The sequence below is a fragment of the Cupressus sempervirens genome, chromosome 8 (assembly GCF_028749045.1).
Source record: "Cupressus sempervirens isolate cs-2001-9-10 chromosome 8, ASM2874904v1, whole genome shotgun sequence".
NCBI classification, from domain to species: Eukaryota; Viridiplantae; Streptophyta; class Pinopsida; order Cupressales; family Cupressaceae; genus Cupressus; species Cupressus sempervirens.
This window is the reverse complement of record NC_143125.1, coordinates 654,911,548-654,933,295: the sequence shown is the minus strand read 5'-3', so window position 1 is coordinate 654,933,295 and position 21,748 is coordinate 654,911,548. Positions and strand designations below refer to the sequence as shown.

Sequence of the window (21,748 nt, the reverse complement as noted above, 5' to 3'; positions counted from 1 at the left end):
TTAAACTAATGCGTATTCATTTAAATTTACTAACATTAATGAAAATTTAATTTAATTAACATGAAAATTAAAATATAGATTTATTATGTAAATAATATGTATTAAACAAATAAATCTACATATATATTGAATATTTTAATGATATATATTAAACTTAAACAATACACAATAATAAAAATATACATAATAAACATTACTAGTTCAATATAATAATAAAATAAAAATATTAAAGCTAGATATTTAAAATTTATAACTAATCACATACATATATACAAAATATTATTCACTATTTTTACACTAAAAAGAGAAAAAAATTTATGAACCTTTATTTGAAAAAACATCCCACATGTTGACATCTCTTAATGCCTTTACCGTGTGATGGCCACTCGCTTGGACAAAGTGCAACTGGGCCCCGCGGATGATGCCATGGCATGGCATGGAGGGGCGTGCATCCAGCCCATCCCGAACGATCGGGCTGGGTAGACGATGCCGAAATTGAGTTCTTTTTTTTCCACTTCGATGAAATTATTAATGTACCCAACGAATATGTAGTTATCTATAAAAGGCTGTCTATGAAGCAATGTATTTGCACTTGATTTGACTAAAGTTTAAAGATATTGAAATAATTATTTTCTTAAAATAAAAAAATACACAATCAGAATAATTTAGCAAATGTGTTTTCATTTAGCCACTCGGTAATTAGATGTAATTAGATGTTTTCCCTAAATTCGGTGGAACAACAAGCGAGACACCAACAACTACGAAATGGGATTCCACAGACAAAAATTCTTCTGCGCCTCCTGCTTCTGTTCGGAGATGCTTCCACGTTTCTCCCGCGCGGTTTCCTTCCCAATTTAGGTTGGCAGCCGCGCAATCGACGCGTTCAACTGCACATTACAACTAGAGCACTTCTTTCGTGTGTTTATTTTACCTGAACTTTTTTATTTGCTCCATCTTATCTCGACAAGAAGACGAACAACCCTTCTAGTTTTGTCCTTCAGTTCTATTTCTGTTGTCTTGTTTCATCAAATCTGATTTCATGGCATCTACTTCCAACACTAGCAGTGGCCAAGAGCTCGAAGCAATTGCACCATCTACATTTAATTGTGGTGGATCCACAATATCAAAGTTGGAAGAAGGCCAAAGGAGTACAAAAAGTCAAATAAAACTTTAGCTGTCCTCAACTAGTCACTCTAACTCTTTTAGTCAGACTCTACCATGCTTCTTCGTTTCTTTGTTTCTTCCGCGGGATTACCTCAGCGAGTACACGCAGTCTACGCATTTAGTCCCACATTTATTTCTCATTACTTATCCCTCTCCTGCTCTTTTATATGCACCCACTCGTTTTCTCTTTGAACGCCCCTTTTTTCAACCTTTGTCATGTTCGCTTAAATCTAATTTCATGGAATCTTCTTCTAACCCGCAGAGTGGTGTTCCGCTAAATTTCCAACATGCTGAAGAATTTCCATCATCCACATCGGCTTCTTGTGCATCCACCATGCCTATGAAAGATTTCCCGCATTATGATGTATTTATCAATCATTTTAAACATCCTCTGGGCGTAGCAATTTATAAAGAGCTTGATGCATTGGGACTGAAGGTTTTTCTGAATTCGGAAGAGCTCGATTTGCGGGATGAAGAAGTAGAAGCAGCTTTTAAGAGTGCTTGGCTTTACATTCCAATATTTTCAGAGGGCTATGCACAATCCGACCGGTGCTTAGAAGAGCTGTCATCCATGCACAACAGGGGTCAATTAGGCACTAAAATTGTTCCTATTCTCTGGCGTGTTAGGACTGATGATGTACGCTATCTAAAAGGAGGCTACGCATTTGACCCAAAAAAGCTTGAACGCGACTCTGAGAAACTGGAGGATTGGAGGAAAGCGCTTTACAACGTTTGACATTATGTAGGTCCGGTCGTTGAGAGCAAGGAGTAAGTACTAAGTACCCATCTCTCCACCAAATGCACTCAGCGTTTACTAATCGATTCATTCTTTTATCTTGAGGCCCATAGACTTCAGTTATCCATATAACTTGTGACGTTTACTCTGTTTTCTTCATTGTCGAATGTGTCCAGGGACGAAGACATGCTGCTGAAGACAATTACAGAGTGGATAGCGAAAGAGGGAAAAATATGTCAAGAATTTGTAGAACCAGCTAAGACTAGTTCAAGCATCCAACAATAGGGAGAAGAATTTGCAGCAACTACATCTACTTCAGGTGGATCGATAATGCTTGTGAGAAAGGTTAACTATGATATATTTATTAACCATCAGGGTCATGATGTCAAACGTACACTCGCCACAGCTATCTATAAAATGCTCACAGGAATGGGACTGAAGGTTTTTCTGGATTCAGAAGAGCTTAAGTAGGGGGGTCACTTTCCTAGTGTACTGGAACAAGTAATAAAGAGTACCTGGCTTAACATAGCTATATTTTCAGATGACTATGCAATGTCCAAGTGGTGTTTGCGAGAGCTTTCATTGATTAGCGGAAGAGAAGGCAGTAAGTTTGTTCCCATTTATTACCATGTCTTTCCGTATGAATTAAGATATATTGGAAAGGGAAGCTATGGTAAGGCATTTGGGCGGCACCAAGACAAGGGTAGATATCACCTAGAGAAGCTGGAGGAGTGGAAGGAAGCACTTCGCCATGCTTCATTTTGTGCGGGTCATATTGTCAATACCAAAGAGTAAGTACCGATTACTCCAATCAAGGCAGTTAACCTAAGTTCTTGTTGATACATTCTTTGCATGTTTCCTTCCTCATTTTCAGGCTCACGGACTTTTTAAATCGATATTTTCAAATCTGAAGTTTATTATGTTTCCTTTGCTATTGGATATCTCAGCGACGAGGACATGCTCCTGAAGAAGATGACGGATTTGGTAACGAAGGAAGGTAAAGAGGCTCAAGAATTCAAATTAGGTAGTACTCGTCCAAAAATTCACCCACGGGGTAAATTGGCATTTCTTTATGGTCAAATATACGCAAGGCCTACGAGAGATGTCCGTTACGACATACACATTAATCATTGCCGTCCTGATGTTAAGCATTCATTGGCCCTAGCTATCCATAACAAGCTTAAAGACATGGGACTGAAGGTGTTTCAAGATTCAGAAGAGGTTAGATTGGGGGATCACATCTCTGGTGTAAGAGAAGAAGCAATAAGCAGTGCTAAGATTCATATTGCTATATTTTCCATGAACAATGCAGAATCCCCTTGGTGTTTGTCAGAGCTGACACTTATGCTACAGACAGGCACTAGAATTGTTCCTATTGACCCTGTGGATGTCCGATATGCTAAAGGGGTCTATGGTCATGCATTTGATAAGCATGTAGAGATGGGAAGATATGCCTCGAAAAAGATTTTGGAGTGGAAGAAGGCACTTTACAATGTGTCGTTTAATGTAGGCCACATCGTTAAGAGCAAGGAGTGAGTACTAATTGCTTGACCTTTTATTTATCAATGCATCCTCTGCAATTTTCTTTTATATTTTATCAGAATAAAGTCAACTGTTACAGCCTGATTCTTATTCAATGTTGTGTTTGCATTTATAGCGACGAAAACATGGTGCTTGAGAATATCGCTCATCGTGTGGGGACAGAGGTTAGAGAAGTACCACCGGTGGTCGCAGAATGTCCATTGAGCGACGTAGATGGAGTTGTACAGGACTCTGAATTGAGGACAAAATTCTAAATGTAAATAATTGTACAATAACTATTCAAGTAATTGATATATTCCACACAGATATTAAAGTAGTGAGTAATTTGACACAATGACTTTCACGTCACCCTGTAGATTTTCTTTTGAGAGGTGCATAAAAATTGGGGATAAGACATTGTAATTTGACTAGTGGTCTAGTAGATTCTAAATGCTTCTACGCTTCTTCAGGCTGCGATTTCTGAAGATTTAGTCAATTTTCAAGGCATTTCTGTGCCCAAAGAAATGTAATAGCACAATAAGATTTTCAAGGCCCCATTGCTAGTGAGATCCCAAATGACCCAGTTAGCATAGAGGGAAATCCCCTATTGGTGAGTGGAAAGCAGTCCAAGAGCATAGGAGTCTTTAGGTAGACATAAAAGTCCTAGGCAGCTCCATGAAACTCATGATGCACAACATCAGAGGTCTAGATGAAATCCCTTAGGAGGCATTCAAGTTTGAGGTATGGAGCTCTGGAAGGAGCAAAACAAGATAAATAATAGACATGTGTACCAGCCAACACTTTAGAATAAATCTGAAATTTTCTTGCAAGAGAGGGAGGTTTGGTAATCCAATAGTCCAATTTCTTCTTAATTTGTGCCAAGAAAACATTCCACAACTCCACAGGGGAAGCTTAAAAAGAGAAAGGAATGCCGAAAAATTGAAAGATTTTGCCATGCTAAACTCATTTCCACCCATAACCCTACAACCATTGAGGGCTTGACAAGAAGGATTGTCTATAGAAAAGGGTCTTGTTCAATTAAATAGTAGACCTAAAGGAAAGGCAAAAAGTATTGAAGTATTGTAAAGCGTTGGCAATATTATCTTCATCCTCCAAGAGGGTGAGAAAGGAGTCATCTACAAAGTGGGCATTCACAAGCTACATAGAGGAATTTGGGAGAGTTATGCCACACACAACACCTCGAGAGATAGTGTTGGCAAGAAGATAGCCTAACCCTTCGGTAGCCAAATCATAAATAGAACGCCCTAAAGGAAAACCTCAATGGATAGATTTGTAGATCCTGAAAGCTTCATATTGCTGGCCATTTATGGTAATACAAGTAGAGGCATCACCAAAAAGCATCTAAACTGATTACAGAAAGACTGTGTCAAACCCCAGGGCTTGAAGCATGGCCAAAATGAAGGGCCATTCAATCAAATCATAGGCTTTGGAAAAATCAATCTTAAGAAACAAGGCCTATAGTTTGGACAAATGAGCCTACTCCATACCTTCCCAAACAACAATAATATTATCTAGAATATATCATAATTTAATGGAACTAATTTTTTCAAGATGAACAATCTATGGGAGCAGATGCTAGATTTAAAGGGAGAGAGCCTTGGCAATGACCTTGTCGGAGACATTCAAAAAAGTGATGGGCCTACAATTGCATATGTCTTCATGATCACTAGCTTTAGATATTAATTTGATATTACCCTTATTAATAATGTTGCCTAGGGAATGAGAATTGTATGCCTCTTCATATATACCTGATGCATATTAGGAAAGATGTTATCCCATAGAGCTTTGTAAAATTCACATGGGAAACCATCACATAGAGCTTTTTATGGTTTTTTTCCTACTATATCCTCTCACACAACTGCCTCAAGATCTCCATCATCACTCTCCATAGACTGCACATCTTAACCAGAGCAAAAATCCTAGTCATACAAAGCCCTCATCCTCAAAACCAGATCGTACAGATAGAGGCTATAGACAAATGTATGAGCTTGAAGCATGATCACCTATTAAGTGGTGAAAATACACATTCCAAAATGATAAAGAAAGAAGGTAAGAATTAATGAACGTTAATTATAAATATTTTGAATTATTTCATGATATATAATCTAATGAATACATCTGTGCAGTTTTAATTAAGAAATAAAATCTCAAATTTATTTTAAACAAATTGAAAGCATGCATTGACCTTGTTATAAATGTTCAAATTTTATATTCTCATTCAATTAGTATGTGACAAATTTAATTTTTAATTTTCAAAATAATAGAATTATCTGAAATATACATAAAATATAAGTAAATTCTAAGTCTTCCTTTATGAATTTTATTTTAACTATTTTGTACATCGTTTCTATTTTGTGTTTATGTTTGTTAAATGGGTGTAAATTATTATTCATTCATGGGAGCTTAAGAAAATTCAATTTTAGGGAGCAATAGTTAAATAGATATATGACTTGCTTATTTAGCCATTCCAAATTCACAAGTCAAATTTTCTCACAAGAGCACACAAATGGGAATTTTTTAGTAATATTTTTTAAACATCTATTTTTTCATTTAAAAAAAATCATTTTACATTCTAATATTTTGTTAAAAAACTATTTTATTAATTTATTAATTTCACAAGAAATATCGACTTTATTTAAATAAAAATTAATTAATAACTAAATAAATAATAGATTAATAACAATGGACAATCTAATTGGAAAATATATATTTTCAAAAAATATAATATTTTATCATTGACAAGCTCAAAGGCACAAACTCCATCTCGCCAAGAGCTCTTCTTATTGAATGATCTAGACAATGTTAGTTAAATTTTATTTTCAAATAAATATAATTATGGTTAATTTCTTATCATGTTAATAGATGTATGGGGAGAAAGAGAAGGAAGAGAGATGACTTTATATTAGTGAAAGTGCTCATATATTACATCATTCATAATCCTTCATTATAACTATCATATTCTAGCATAAACGATGGTGTTGATGCGGATACTACTTATTTTTATTAATGTTTAATAACCATCAATATTGAACTTGAGTGTTGTGTACATTCTAAGTAGGCTATGTTATATACTTCAACTTGTTTGTCAAAATTTACATGCACATGTACTATAATTTTTTTACTATAATTAAAAAATTTTGATGCTTCAACTTCTGGAAAACTTAAACCTCACAACAAAATAATTTTACTTAATTAAAATAAGTTCGTTTTAGATATTATCACTCTTTTAATTATAAGGGTCTAACAGATTATGAACTCTCTTTTATGTAATTCATAACAGATTAAATTAATAAATATCAATATATTTCTAGATTCGATTAGGTGCTCTGTTAGAATCCAATAAACACATACAATTGAATGCAAAAATATATTGATATTTACTAATAGCTTGTGAAAATTTGATACTATTAAGTTAAATTAGAATATCCTTATTATGATCCATGATTGTATGTTATGGCGATTGATCCATCCATTTTCTCCAAATTCACTCGACCTTATGAACATTTCTTTTTTCTCAACACCCTCCATCCTCAATTATATGGAATCTACTTTTGCTTTGTTCCTATCATATAAGCTAACTTTCTCTTTATTTTCTAAGTTCAACTTGGAGAATATGTATGACATATATGTTGTATATTTACATGATGACACATTGTAGCTTACGTTAAATTTATATGTGTGCAATGATTATATCACTTCATATCCAAATTCTTGTGTTATGCATACATTTTGTGTCAATACTAAATATTTTTAGACATATAATTGTTCTAGGATTCACATGCATCTCAAAGATAAGATAGAAAAATTATAAATTTTGTATACCAATTATATTTTCAATTTATTTCTGTGTTTGTTCTAAGGAGAATCCCTTGATAAATAGATATATTGACAAATGGAATATCTACCCAAATGTCACACATATTTCATATTTAATTAACCCCCAACATTTTCTTTATGCACTCATATCTCAATAAAGTAGCATTAATTATACATTTATCAAATGATTATATGCATGCATATAATTTAAATCGATCCATTTTTTATGTTGTCATTAAGGGACCGACCTTAGATTTATAGAATTGATCCACAAATATTGAAAATTAAATGTTCAAAATAATGTCCACTCATGCCAATTGTTTTCTTTAGAGGATGACTAATATAAATACATTTGATGCAATTCATTTTCTCATTTGATATCATTATGCTATTAAAAACCATCGTTTACATTTAGCATTTGAATTGATATAATAGAATAAATCTAAAATTGAATAATCATTCTAGAAACATTTCCATAAGAATGAAGTTCTTGATTGTTCATCAAGAGAACATGCATTTGTATTGAGGAAAATAATAATAGGCCGTGGCTATCCTCCTTACAAACTGTATAGTTGACCAAGTTTAAAAAAATTGAAAACATCATGGATTTTCCAAAAAATTCAGCATTTGATCTTCATGATCTGCATAGTTTGTAGCCGAAAACAACAAAAAATTTGAGAAAAAATTACTATAAATTTGTGAATTTGGAAAGGAAAAGTTTGTATTTATTTTTTCTGTAATAAATTTTGTTTGGAGGTTAACCTATCGCATAATAATATAATATACTGAATACAATTCAAAGTACATACATTTGAAAATTGAATAATGATGAAAGCAGTTTGAAAATAGAGCTCCCTTTATGTTGAGTATTCTACAGCCTTTCATTTAGTTTTAAAAATACTGTACATACAGATGGAATATTCTTGAGTAGCATATCCTCATCTGTCAACATATATAACAAAAAGATGCGAGAAAATAAACATTAGACTTTAAGAGTTTTGATTACACTTAATACGAAAAAAAAATAAAAAATCAAACAACTAAACATTATCTTATAAGAGTTTAACTATGTAATTGATAAGAAATGAATAATTAGGGACTGATGCTCAATCCTTGCTATGAAGGATTGTACTGAGATGCCATGAAGCACCAAAGAGTGTTTCTTTTGACTTCTAAAGCTGCTTTGAGGTGAATCTACCCTTCTCTTTAAGTCGTAGAAAGGCATCCCCAAAAACTCCTTCCGTATATCGAAAATGTTTAGGTTGTACACCATAGAAAATGGGAATAATCTAAGCACAAGTTTCGGATTTCATTAATGCCAGCTCTCGCAAGCACCACTTTGATTCTGCATAGTTCATTGAGAATATGGTTATATGAACCTTTCCTCTTTTCATTACTGTTTCTAGAACACCAGGCACATTATATCCCCATATAATGTGAAACTCTGAAATGTACTTTCTTCCACTTGCGAATCTTTTCTGAGTTATATTTGCCTTCTCGTTTGTATCGCTCAAATGCGTCAAAATAGTCTCCTTTCAAATATCGTACATCTTTAGGCTTAACTTGGTAGAAGATGGGAACAATTCTACTAATTTTCCTTCTTCTATGTATCAATGCTAGCTCTTCCAAATAGCGGTTGGATTGAGCATGCTCCTTTGAAAATATGAGAAAATTCATGGAAGCACAATCGATTGTTCTTTTTACTTGTTGATCCACCAATTAATGCTCTTCTGAATTCAGAAAAACCTTCACTTGCATGGCTGCATATTTAAGTTTTTCAGAGATCATGAGTCTAGCTAGCAGATGTTTGGCGTGACTAATAAATACATCGGATGGAGCAGATTCTGCAACATGCGGAAAACTACTGCTAGTGTTGGAAGATGATGCCATGAAATTGGATTCGACGGTACAAAACAACAAAGGAAAAAAGATGACAATCTAAAAGAAGAAAGTAATTCTTGTTATTCATCAAGAGAAGAGAAATCCAAAACATATAAAAAGCTTAGAGGTGCAGGTAGCACAACAAAGATATGTGAAGGAAGCCAGGCAGAACTAACAGAGAAGCGTGAAGGGATACGATGTAATTAAATATGAATAATCAAAGTGGCTCGTTGCAGAAAAAGGAGAAAGGAAGTTAGCACATAGGAATTTCCAATCAATCTTTTTGAAATTGTCTCTTTTCATTTCACTTTTCATGAAGCGAAGAAATGATAGTGGTCTAAGAGAAAGAGTGGCTGAAACCATTCATTGCCGACCAGTCTTTGCATAAGTAACAGCGCGCAAGACCTGCAGAAGTATCATCTGCTAAGCACTTCCAGCCGATAATCTAGAATTGCTGACAATCTAGAACTCTGTGCCAAATCCACTTTCTTCATATATATATTATCGTCTGGAAAGGGTTTTTAATTCGAAGACTTCCAGGTGTAGAATTGCAGACCATCTAGAACTCTTTATATATATAATTTATTTTTTTGAGTGGTTGTATTGTTTCATATATTCAACTGTCATATTTTGTACATGAAACTTTCAGCAGTGTACCTTAGTGTGCAATGGGTACATGTGTAGATACGAGAGCTCAATTAAACAAAATTCTGACCTTACTTTTGTATATATACATGCAATATATTTAAATTTGTACATTTTCATATTTCTTTCTCCTACATCTTCCTCTATCTCATTAACTCTCCATCACTATGCATCCCTTATCTCTTCATCTTGACCTCCTTAAATATCACTTTCTATCTTTATCTTTAGATCACTCCCTATCTCAATGTGCCTTCTTTATATATTTATATCTTCCATTCCTCTTTCTCTAAATTCCCCTCCCTCTCCTATCCTCTCCATGTCCCTCTTTTTTATCTTAGCATCTCTCCTCCTCTCGATCATTATCCATTTGGCCCCTTCAGCAATATTGTAGTTTTTGTCAAGACCAACTCAAGTTTAGGAAGATGTATCATTTGATGCCAAGGTCAAAGCTTAGATTCGTATAATCTTTCGGGCTAACTTTGTAGATAATAGTAATTGAATAATAAATAATAGTAAATAAATAATAAATAATCTAGGCTTAGAACTCGAAAATTATTAACATATCGACCTCAATTAAAAAATAAAACAATCAGCAACCAAGAAAGCTAAAAAATGATCAACTATTAGTAAATGAACATGCATTATCTACACGTCATCATTTTCTTGAATTTTTTAAAAAAATAATTAAAAAGTATCTATGAAAAAACTAGTAGTAGGGGGTCTCCTCTCTTCTCCTACTTAAGGTTCCCACTTCAAGGTTGCTTAGGAATTATGCAACGGTGTCGTCTACCCAGCCCCATCGTTCAAGATGGGTTGGATGTGCACCCTTCCATGCCATGCCATGCAATTACATCTGCGGGCCCCCATTGCACTTTCTATAAGCGAGTGGCTATTAGACAGTAAAGGCATGAGGAGATGTGTGGGCTATTTTTTCAAATAAAGGTTCAAAATAGTGAATATTTTGTATATGTGTAGGTGATTAGTTATAAATTTTAAATTTTTAGTTTTAATATTTATTATTTTATCGAACTAATAATGTTTATTATGTATATTTATTATTATTTTATATTGTTTAAGTTTAATATATATCATTAAGATATTCAATATATAAGTAGATTTATTTGTTTAATATATATTATCATTTACATAATAAATCTATATTTTAATTTTCATGTTAATTAAATTGAATTTACATTAATCCTAGTAAATTTAAATGAATGTGTATTAGTTTAATATAATTTGACATAACTATAATATAAAATATTAATTAGATAATAAGTTTTCAAATTAATCTAGTTAAAAATAAAAGTTTGCACTCGGTAAAATTTGAAAAAAAATATCATAACTTAAATAAAAATATAATTAAGTGTCTATGGTGAGAAATCTAATAAAAAAAAAACTAAATGGACCTAAAGTAAATTTTTTAGTGTTAATCATAAAATTTATCATTTATTTTCCTTTAATAAAGATTTTTTAAATGAAGTGATATAAATGAAGTAATATAATGAAGCAATAATAGAGTGATAGATGATGTCGCTCTATCCATAACTGTGGGGCTGGATAGATGATGTCACTCATCCATGGCATGGCATGGCAACTGTCGGCCCCGTCATCCAAGTGCATTTGCATTGGAAGCACAAACATTTATTTATTTATTCATAGCACTTGTTTTTATGTTTGATTCAATTTTGGTTAAGTTAAATTTATTAATAGTTCGATTTATTAATAGCTAGATTTATTTTTAGTTAGAGTTATTAATATTTTAAAATAAATAGTGTTTAATAATACTATATTTAAAAGTTACATTTACATTTTAACTCTACATAAATATATTATATTTTTAGTTACTATAAATAATATATTTTTTAGTATATCATAATAAAAATTAAGTTATATTTATAGTTAAACTTATATCGATTTTTTTAGTGTATATATATATATATATATAATCTCGATTTACTAATTAATATTTTTAAAATTATTAAAATTATAAAAGATTAAAATATTAATATATAAATTAGTTTCGTAAAAAATAAAATGCTTATATTAATAAAATTTTAAAAAATATATCGTAATAAAATATTTATCTAATTAGATGTATGTAGACTTTCATTTTTAACTAAACTATTTCAAAATCATATTATCTTATTGTTTTTTATATATGTATTATTATTTATAACTTAAAGTGTTGTTTAGAATTGAATGTTGAATATTAAATTTTGTCAAATGATATTTCCTTCAATTTTTATGTTAAATATTATTTTCCTTATTAAATTTGTAACAAAATAATGTTTTCTTATGAAATATTAAATATTTATTTTATTTCTTAGATTTTAATAATGACTCTATTGAATTAGAATTTGAAAATTAATTAATTAATAGAGTTAATATCACTCTATAATTGTTTCATTATATTACTAACTCTATTATATTACTTCATTTAAAAAAATTTTGTTAAAGGAAAAAAAATGATAAATTTTATGATTAACACTAAAAAATTTATTTTAGGTCCATTTAGTTTTTTTTTTAAAATTAGATTTTTCACCATAGACACTTAACTATATTTTTATTTAAGTTATGATAATTTTTAAAAACATTTACTAAGTACGAACTTTTATTTTTAACCTTTATTTGAAAAAACATCCCACACGCCCACATCTCTTCATGCCTTTACCGTGTGATGGCCACTCACTTGGACAAAGTGCAACTGGGGCTCGCAGATGATGCAATGGCATGGCATGGAGGGGCACGCATCCTACCCATCCCGAACGATCGGGCTGGGTAGAATACGCCGAAAATGAGTTCTTTTTTTCCCACTTCGATGAAATTTTTAATGTACCCAACGAATACATAGTTATCTATAAAAGGTTGTCTATGAAGCAACGTATTTGCACTGGATTTCACTAAAGTTTAAAGATATTGAAATAATTATTTTCTTAGAATAAAAAAATACACAATCAGAATAATTTAGCAAACGCGTTTTCATTTAGTCGCTCGGTAATTAGATGTTTTCCCTAAATTCGGTGGAACAACTGGCGAGACACCAACAAATATGAATTGGGATTCCACGGACAAAAATTCTTCTGCGCCTTTTGCTTCTGTTCAAAGAGCACTTCTTTCACGCATTTATTTTACCTTGATATTTTTATTCGGTCCATCTTATCTCAACAAGAAGACGAACAACCCTTCTAGTTTTGTCCTTCAGTTCTGTGTCTGTTGTCTTGTTTCATCAAATCTGATTTCATGGCATCTACTTCCAACACTAGCAGTGGCCAAGAGCTCAAAGAAATTGCCCCATCTACATTTAACTCTGGTGGATCCACAATATTAAAGTTGGAAGAAGGCTAAAGGAGTACGAAAAGTCAAATAAAACTTCAGCTATCCTCAACTAGTCACTCTAACTCTATTAGTCAGACTCTGTCATGCTTCTTTATTTCTTCGTTTCTTCCGCGCGGTTACCTGAGCGAGTACACACAGTCTACACGTTTAGTCGCACATTTATTTCTCATTACTTATCCCTCTCCTTCTCTTTTATATGCACCCACTCCTTTTCTCTTTGAACACCCCTTTTTTCAACCTTTGTCATGTTCACTTAAATCTAATTTTATGGCATTTTCTTCTAACCCGCACAGTGGTGTTCTGTTAAATTGCCAATGCACTGAAGAGTTTTAATCATCCACATCTGCTTCTTGTGCATCCACGATGCCTATGAAAGATTTCCCGCATTATGATGTATTTATCAATCCTTTTAAACATCCTCTGGGCGTAGCAATTTATAAAGAGCTTGATGCGTTGGGACTGAAGGTTTTTCTGACTTCGAAAGGGCTCGATTTGCGGGATGAAGAAGTAGAAGTAGCTTTTAAGAGTGCCTGGCTTTACATTCCAATATTTTCAGAGGGGGTATGCACAATCTGATCGGTGCTTAGAAGAGCTGTCATCCATGCACAACAGGGGTAAATTAGGCACTAAAATTGTTGTTATTTTCTGTTGTGTTAAGAATGATGATGTACGCTATGTAAAAGGAGGCTATGCATTTGACCCAAACAAGCTTCATTCTTTTATTTTGAGGCTCATAGAATTTAGTTATCCATAGAACTTGTGACGTTTATGCTGCTGAAGACAATTACAGAGTGGGTAGCGAAAGAGGGAAAAATGTGTCAAGAATTTGTAGGACCAGCTAAGACTAGTTCAAGCATCCAACAACAGGGAGAAGAATTTGCAGCAAGTACATCTACTTCAGGTGGATCGATAATGCTTGTGAGAAAGCTTAAGTATAATGTATTTATTAACCATCGGGGTCCTGATGTCAAACATACACTCGCCACAACTATCTATAAAATGCTCACAGGAATGGTACTGAAGGTTTTTCTGGATTTAGAAGAGCTTAAGTGGGGGAGGTCACTTTTCTAGTGTACTAGAACAAGTAATAAAGAGTACCTGGCTTAGCATAGCTATATTTTTAGAGGACTATGCAACGTCCAAGTGGTGTTTGCGAGATCTTTCATTTATTAGCGGAAGAGAAGGCAGTAAGTTTGTTCCCATTTATTACCATGACTTTCCGTATGAATTAAGATATATTGGAAAGGGAAGCTATGGTAAGGCATTTGGGCAGCACCAAGACAAGGGTAGATATAACCCAAAGAAGCTGGAGGAGTGGAAGGAAGCACTTCGCCATGCTTTGTTTTGTGCGGGTCATATCGTCAATAGAAAAGAGTAAGTATGAGCTTGAAGCATGATCACCTATAAAGTGGTGAAAATACACATTCCAAAATGATAAAGAAAGAAGGTAAGAATTAATGAACGGGTGAGATGACTTCAATGGTATATTTTTCTCACAAGAGCACACAAATGGGAATTTTTTAGTATATTTTTTAAACATCTATTATTTCATTTAAAAAAATCATTTTCATTCTAATATTTTGTTAAAAAATTATTTTATTAATTTATTAATTTTTAAATTTCACAAGAAATATCAACTTTATTTAAATAAAAATTAATTAATAACTAAATAAATAATAGATTAATAACAATTGACAATCTAATTGGAAAATATATGTTTTCAAAAAATATAATATTTTATCATTGACAAGCTCAAAGGCACGAACTCCATCTCACCAAGAGCTCTTCTTATTGAATGATGTAGACAATGTTAGTTAAATTTTATTTTCAAATAAATAAAATTATGGTTAATTTCTTATCATGTTAATAGATGTGTGGGGAGAAAGAGAAGGAAGAGAGATGACTTTATATTAGTGTAAGTGCTCATATATTACATCATTCATAATCCTTCATTATAACTATCATATTCTAGCATAAAGGATGGTGTTGATGCGGATACTACTTATTTTTATTAATGTTTAATAACCATCAATATTGAAGTTGAGTGTTGTGTACATTCTAAGTAGGCTATGTTATATACTTCAACTTGTTTGTCAAAATTTACATGCACAAGTACTATAATTTTTTTAGTATAATTAAAAAATTTTGATGCTTCATCTTCTGGAAAACTTAAACCTCACAATAAAATAATTTTACTTAATTAAAATAAGTTCGTTTTAGATATAATCACTCTTTTAATTATAAGGGTCCAACACATTATGCACTCTCTTTTATGTAATCCATAACAGATTAAATTAGTAAATATCAATATATTTCTAGATTCAATTGGGTGTTCTGTTAGAATCCAATAAACACATACAATTGAATGCAAAAATATATTGATATTTACTAATAGCTTGTGAAAATAAGATACTATTAAGTTAAATGAGAATATCCTTATTATGATACATGATTGTATGTTATGGCGATTGATCCATCCATTTTCTCCAAATTCACTCAACCTTATGAACATTTTTTTTCTCAACACCCTCCATCCTCAATTATATGGAATCTACTTTTTCTTTGTTCCTATCATACAAGCTAACTTTCTCTTTATTTTCTAAGTTCAACTTGGAGAATATGTATGACATATATGTTGTATATTTACATGATGACACATTGTAGGTTACACTAAATTTATATGTATGCAATGATTATATCCCTTCATATCCAAATTCTTGTGTTATGCATACATTTTGTGTCAATGCTACATATTTTTAAACATATAATCATTCTAGGATTCACATGCATCTCAAAGGTAAGATAGAAAAATTATAAATTTTGTATACCAATTATATTTTCAATTTATTTCTGTGTTTGTTCTAAGGAGAATCCCTTGATAAATAGATATATTGACAAATGGAATATCTACCCAAATGTCACACATATTTCATATTTAATTAAACCCCAACATTTTCTTTATGCACTCATATCTCAATAAAGTAGCATTAATTATACATTTATCAAATGATTATATGCATGCATATAATTTAAATCAATCCATTTTTCGATGTTGTCATTAAGGGACCGACCTTAGATTTATAGAATTGATCCACAAATATTGAAAATTAAATGTTCAAAATAATGTCCACTCATGCCAATTGTTTTCTTTAGAGGATGACTAATATAAATACATTTAATGCAATTCATTTTCTCATTTGATATCATTATGCACTCAAAAACCATCATTTACATTTAGCATTTGAATTGATACAATAGAATAAATCTAAAATTGAATAATCATTCTAGAAACATTTCCATAAGAATGAAGTTCTTGATTGTTCATCAAGAGAACATGCATTTGTATTGAGGAAAATAATAATAGGCCACGGCTATCCTCCTTACAAACTGTATAGTTGACCAAGTTAAAAAAAATTGAAAACATCATGGATTTTCCAAAAAATTCAGCATTTGATCTTCATGATCTGCATAGTTTGTAGCTGAAAACAACAAAAAATTTGAGAAAAAATTACTATAAATTTGAGAATCTGGAAAGGAAAAGTTTGGCTTTATTTTTTCTTTAATAAATTTTGTCTGGAGATCAACCTATCGCATAATAATATAATATATTGAATACAATTTAATGTACATACATTTAAAAATTGAATAATGATGAAAGCAGTTTGAAAACATAGCTCCCTTTATACTGAGTATTCTGTAGCCTTTCTTTTAGTTTTACAAATCCTGTACATACAGATGGAATCTTCTTGAGCAGCATATCCTCATCTCTCCACATATATAACAACAAAATGCAAAAAAATAAACATTAGACTTTAATAGTTTTCATTACACTTAATACGAAATACAAGAAAAAAATCAAACAACTGAACATTATCTTATAAGAGTTTAACTATGTAATTGAGAAGAAATGAATAATTAGGGATTGATACTCAATCCTTGCTATGAAGGATTGGACTAAGATGCCATGAAGCACCAAAGAGTGTTTCCTTTAACTTCCGAAGCTGCTTTGAGGTGAATCTACCCTTCTCTTTATGTCGTTGAAAGGCATCCCCAAAAACTCCTTTTGTATATCGAAAATGTTCAGGTTGTACACCATAGAAAATGGGAATAATCTGAGCACAAGTTTTGGATTTCATAAATGCCAGCTCTCGCAAGCACAACTTTGATTTTGCATAGTTCATTGAAAATATGGCTATATGAACCTTTCCTCTTTTCACTACTATTTCTAGTACACCGGGCACGTTATCTCCTGATATAATGTGAAACTTTGAAATGTACTTTCTTCCAATTGCGAAGCTTTTTTGAGTTGTATTTTCCTTCTCTTTTGTATCGCTCAAATGCATCAAAATAGTCTCCTTTCAAATATCGTACATCTTCAGGCTTAACTTGGTAGAAGATGGGAACAATTCTACTAATTTTCCTTCTTCTGTGTATGAATGTTAGCTCTTCCAAACAGTAGTTGGATTGAGCATGCTCCTTTGAAAATATTAGGAAATGCAAGGAAGCACAATCGATTGTTGTTTTTACTTGTTGATCCACCAATTGACGCTCTTCTAAATTCAGAAAAACCTTTAGTTGCATGGCTGCATATTTAAGCTTTTCAGAGATCATGAGTCCAGCTAGCATATGTTTGGCGTGACTAATAAATACATCGGATGGTGCAGATTTTGCAACATGCAGAAAACTGCTGCTAGTGTTGGAAGATGATGCCATGAAATTGGATTCGATGGTACAAAACAACAAAAGGGAAAAAGATGTAAATCTAAAAGAATAAAGGGATTCTTGTTATTCATCAGGCGAAGAGAAATCCAAAATATAAAAAAAGCTTAGAGGTGTAGGTAGCGCAACAGAGAATGTGAAGGAAGCCAGGCAGAACTAACAGAGAAGCGTGAAGGGATATGATGTAATTAAATAAGAATAATAAAAGTGGCTCATTGCAGACAAAAGAGAAAGGAAGTTAGCACACATGAAATTTCAATCAATCTTTTTGAAATTGTCTCTTTTCGTATCACTTTTCGTGAAGCGAAGAAATGATACTGATCTAAGACAAAGAGTGGCTGAAACCATTCATTGTTGACCAGTCTTTGCATAAGTAACAGCGCGGAAGACCTGCAGAAGTATCATCTGGTAAGCACTTCCAAATTCATAGATTTCCAGCCGATAATCTAGAATTGCCGACCATCTAGAACTCTATGCCAAATCCACTTTCTTCATATATATATATATATATATATATACATATATATATATTATTGTCTAGAAAGGGTTTTTAATTCGAAGACTTCCAGCTGTAGAATTGAAGACCATCTAGAACTCTTTATATATATAATTCATTTTTTTGAGTGGTTGTATTGTTTCATATATTCAACTGTCATATTTTGTACATGAAACTTTCAGCAATGTACCTTAGTGTGCAATGGGTACATGTGTACATACGAGAGCTCAATTAAAAAAAATTTTGACCTTACTTTTGTATATATACATGCAATATATTTAAATTTGTACATTTTCATTTTTCTTTCTCCTACATATTCCTCTATCTCATTAACTCTCCATCACTATCCATCCCTTATCTCTTCATCTCGACCTCCTTAAATATCACTTTCTATCTTTATCTTTACATCACTCCCTATCTCAATGTGCCTTCTTTATATGTTTATATCTTCCATTCCTCTTTCTCTAAATTCCCCTCCCTCTCCTATCCTCTCCATGTCCCTCTTCTTTATCTTAGCATCTCTCCTCCTCTCGATCATCATCCCTTTGGCCCCTTCGGCAATATTGTAGTTTTTGTCAAAACCAACTCAAGTTTAGGAAGATGTATCATTTGATGCCAAGGTCAAAGCTTAGATTCGTATAACCTTTCGGGCTAACTTTGTAGATAATAGTAATTGAATAATAAATAATAGTAAATAAATAACAAATAATCTAGGCTTAGAACACAACAATTATTAACATGTCCAACTCAATTAAAAAATAAAACAATCAGCAACCGAGAAAGCTAAAAAATTATCAACTATTAGTAAATGAACATGCATTATCTACACGTCATCATTTTCTTGAATTTTTAAAAATAATAATTAAAAAGTATCTATGACAAAACTAGTAGTAGGGGGTCTCCTCTCTTCTCCTACTTAAGGTGCCCACTTCAAGGTTGCTTAGGAATTATTCAACGGTGTCGCCTACCCACCCCCATCATTCAGGATGGGTTGGATGTCCCCCCCCCCCCCATGCCATGCCATGCAATTGCATCTGCGGGCCCCCGTTGCACTTTCTCTAAGCGAGTGGCTATTAAACAGTAAAGGCATGAAGAGATGTGTGGGATGTTTTTTGAAATAAAGGTTCAAAATAGTGAATATTTTGTATATGTGCATGTGATTAGTTATAAATTTTAAATGTTTAGTTTTAATATTTATTATTTTATTATTTTATCGAACTAATAATGTTTATTATGTATATTTATTATTATTTTATATTGTTTAAGTTTAATATATATCATTAAGATATTCAATATATAAGTAGATTTATTTGTTTAATACATATTATCATTTACATAATAAATCTATATTTTAATTTTCATGTTAATTAGATTTAATTTTCATTAATGCTAGCAAATTTAAGTGAATACGTATTAGTTTAGTATAATTTGACATAAGTATAATATACAATATTAATTAGATAATAAGTTTTCAAATGAATCTAGTTAAAAATAAAAGTTCGCACTTGGTAAAATTGAAAAAAAAATATCATAACTTAAATAAAAATATAACTAAGTGTCAATGGTGAGAAATCTAATAAAAAAAAAACTAAATGGACCTAAAATAATTTTTTTAGTGTTAATCATAAAAATTATCATTTATTTTCTTTTAACAAAGATTTTTTAAATGAAGTGATATAAATGAAGTAATATAATGAAGCTATAATAGAGTGATAGATGATGTTGCTCTATCCATAACCGTGGGGCTGGATAGATGGCGTCACTCATCCATGGCATGGCATGGCAACTGTCGGCCCCGTCGTCCAAGTGCATTTGCATTGGAAGCACAAACATATATTTATTTATTCATAGTGCTTGTTTCTATGTTTGATTCAATTTTGGTTAAGTTAAATTTATTAATAGTTCGATTTATTAATAGCTAGATTTATTTTTAGTTAGAGTTGTTAATATTTTCAATTAAATAGTGTTAAATAATACTATATTTAAAAGTTACATTTACATTTTAACTCTACATAAATATATTATATTTTTAGTTACTATAAATAAGATTTTGTTTGGTATATCATAATTAAAATAGTTAGAGTTATTAATATTTTTTCTATTAGATATAAGAGTTACAAAAAGGAGGAGAACCAAAAAGGTCACCACGAGAGAAAACAAGGAGGCCAAGCCTCACCACAGAGAATCAGAGACCGCTGTACATCAAGTCAGAAAAACAACAGAAGAGAAGAGGAATAGTCTAGCTAAGAACATCATAGGGATTACCCATGTTGTCCAACCTAAGAGGCCCTCCATTCAAACAATTCTTTTGTGCTCTTGAATCTGAATTGCCATGAATAATTCCTCTTTTTTGGCATGCCCTTTCTCTTTGATCTCCCTAGTCAGCCTATTATAATCATGCAGGAAAACTTGCAAGTCATCCAAAGTTCTATGCCATTGGTACCCATCATGTAGGAACCTTCTCAATTTCTCCTGCTCAATCAAAATGGTAGCTTGCACCTGAAAGTAGATTTTAAATTAAATAGTGTTTAATAATATTATATTTAAAAGTGACTATTACCTTTGGTTTTGCCACCAAGGATTTAAATTTTGAAAGTGCGGCTCGTGCAACAATTAGTCTCGAATTAGTATTTTAATGTTACGACCTGCAAGTTTTTGGTCGTCAGATCTAAGCAGTACCGACGGTTGGTGCCATCGCGCTATAAGGGAAATGCACGATATTTATTATAGCGCGATGATGCCCTTACGACATGTTGCAGGGGTGGGTCCAGCATTCTGTGGGTCAAAAAAGGTTCTTGACGCCCTTGGCGCTATGTCACTATTGCATATCGGCCGAAAAATCTCCATAGCAACATAGCGCTTGGCGGAAATAGTCATGGCGGTGAGTTTCAATGACTGGCAGAATCAGGTGTTGCGGCGACAAATCAGAAGGAACCACATGTGCCAGGTCAGAGTTCCTATCGGCACGGCTAACACAGTCGGGGCTTACGTTCACCACCGTCGGATCAGCTCGGATCAACGGTAAGTGCCATCGCACTATAGAGGAGTTGCGCGAGGGTTATGATAGTGAAATCGTGCCCTGGTGACACGTGTCAGGTGGGGCAGTGTCTCAAGGCGATGCCAGGTGTATCGACATGGAGGGCGGAAGCACGAGGTACGATGAGTCCTCACGATCGTCGGATTGGGTCGCATTGACGGATGGCACCATCTCGCTATGGCAGAGATGCATGGATTTTATCATGGCGACATAGTGACCATCTGCCACATGGATGGACAGGACCAAGGATTGCCAGGTGTTATCCAGAGTGTGGTGCAGTTGCAGACATGGTGCCGAGTGGGATGGGTCCAGTCGCAGATCGCAGAGTACGGTAGGTCAAAAGTTTCATGGCGGCGGGAAAATAAGTTTCACG

The 21,748-nt window shown here is 32.7% G+C and overlaps 1 protein-coding gene across 1 annotated transcript; it reads right to left on the bottom strand.

Moving 5' to 3' along the window:
* Positions 1 to 17,052: 17,052 nt before the first annotated feature.
* LOC149544139 (protein PHLOEM PROTEIN 2-LIKE A8-like) lies at positions 17,053 to 21,215 on the bottom strand. The gene is made up of 2 exons (XM_089795901.1): positions 21,086 to 21,215; positions 17,053 to 17,372 (listed from the first exon to the last, which is right to left on the bottom strand). Exons 1-2 carry the CDS (start codon positions 21,213 to 21,215, stop codon positions 17,053 to 17,055), a joined length of 450 nt encoding a protein of 149 aa, XP_089652027.1.
* Between the last annotated feature and the right edge of the window lie 533 nt (positions 21,216 to 21,748).

Excerpts from the sequence above, each read along its gene's own strand:
- LOC149544139 (XM_089795901.1), bottom strand. The coding sequence starts at position 21,215 with ATGACTATTTCCGCCAAGCGCTATGTTGCTATGGAGATTTTTCGGCCG. Across the intron at positions 17,373-21,085 it reads ACCCACCCCTGCAACATGTC|GAGATAACGTGCCCGGTGTA; the intron begins GTAAGGGCATCA and ends ACATTATATCAG.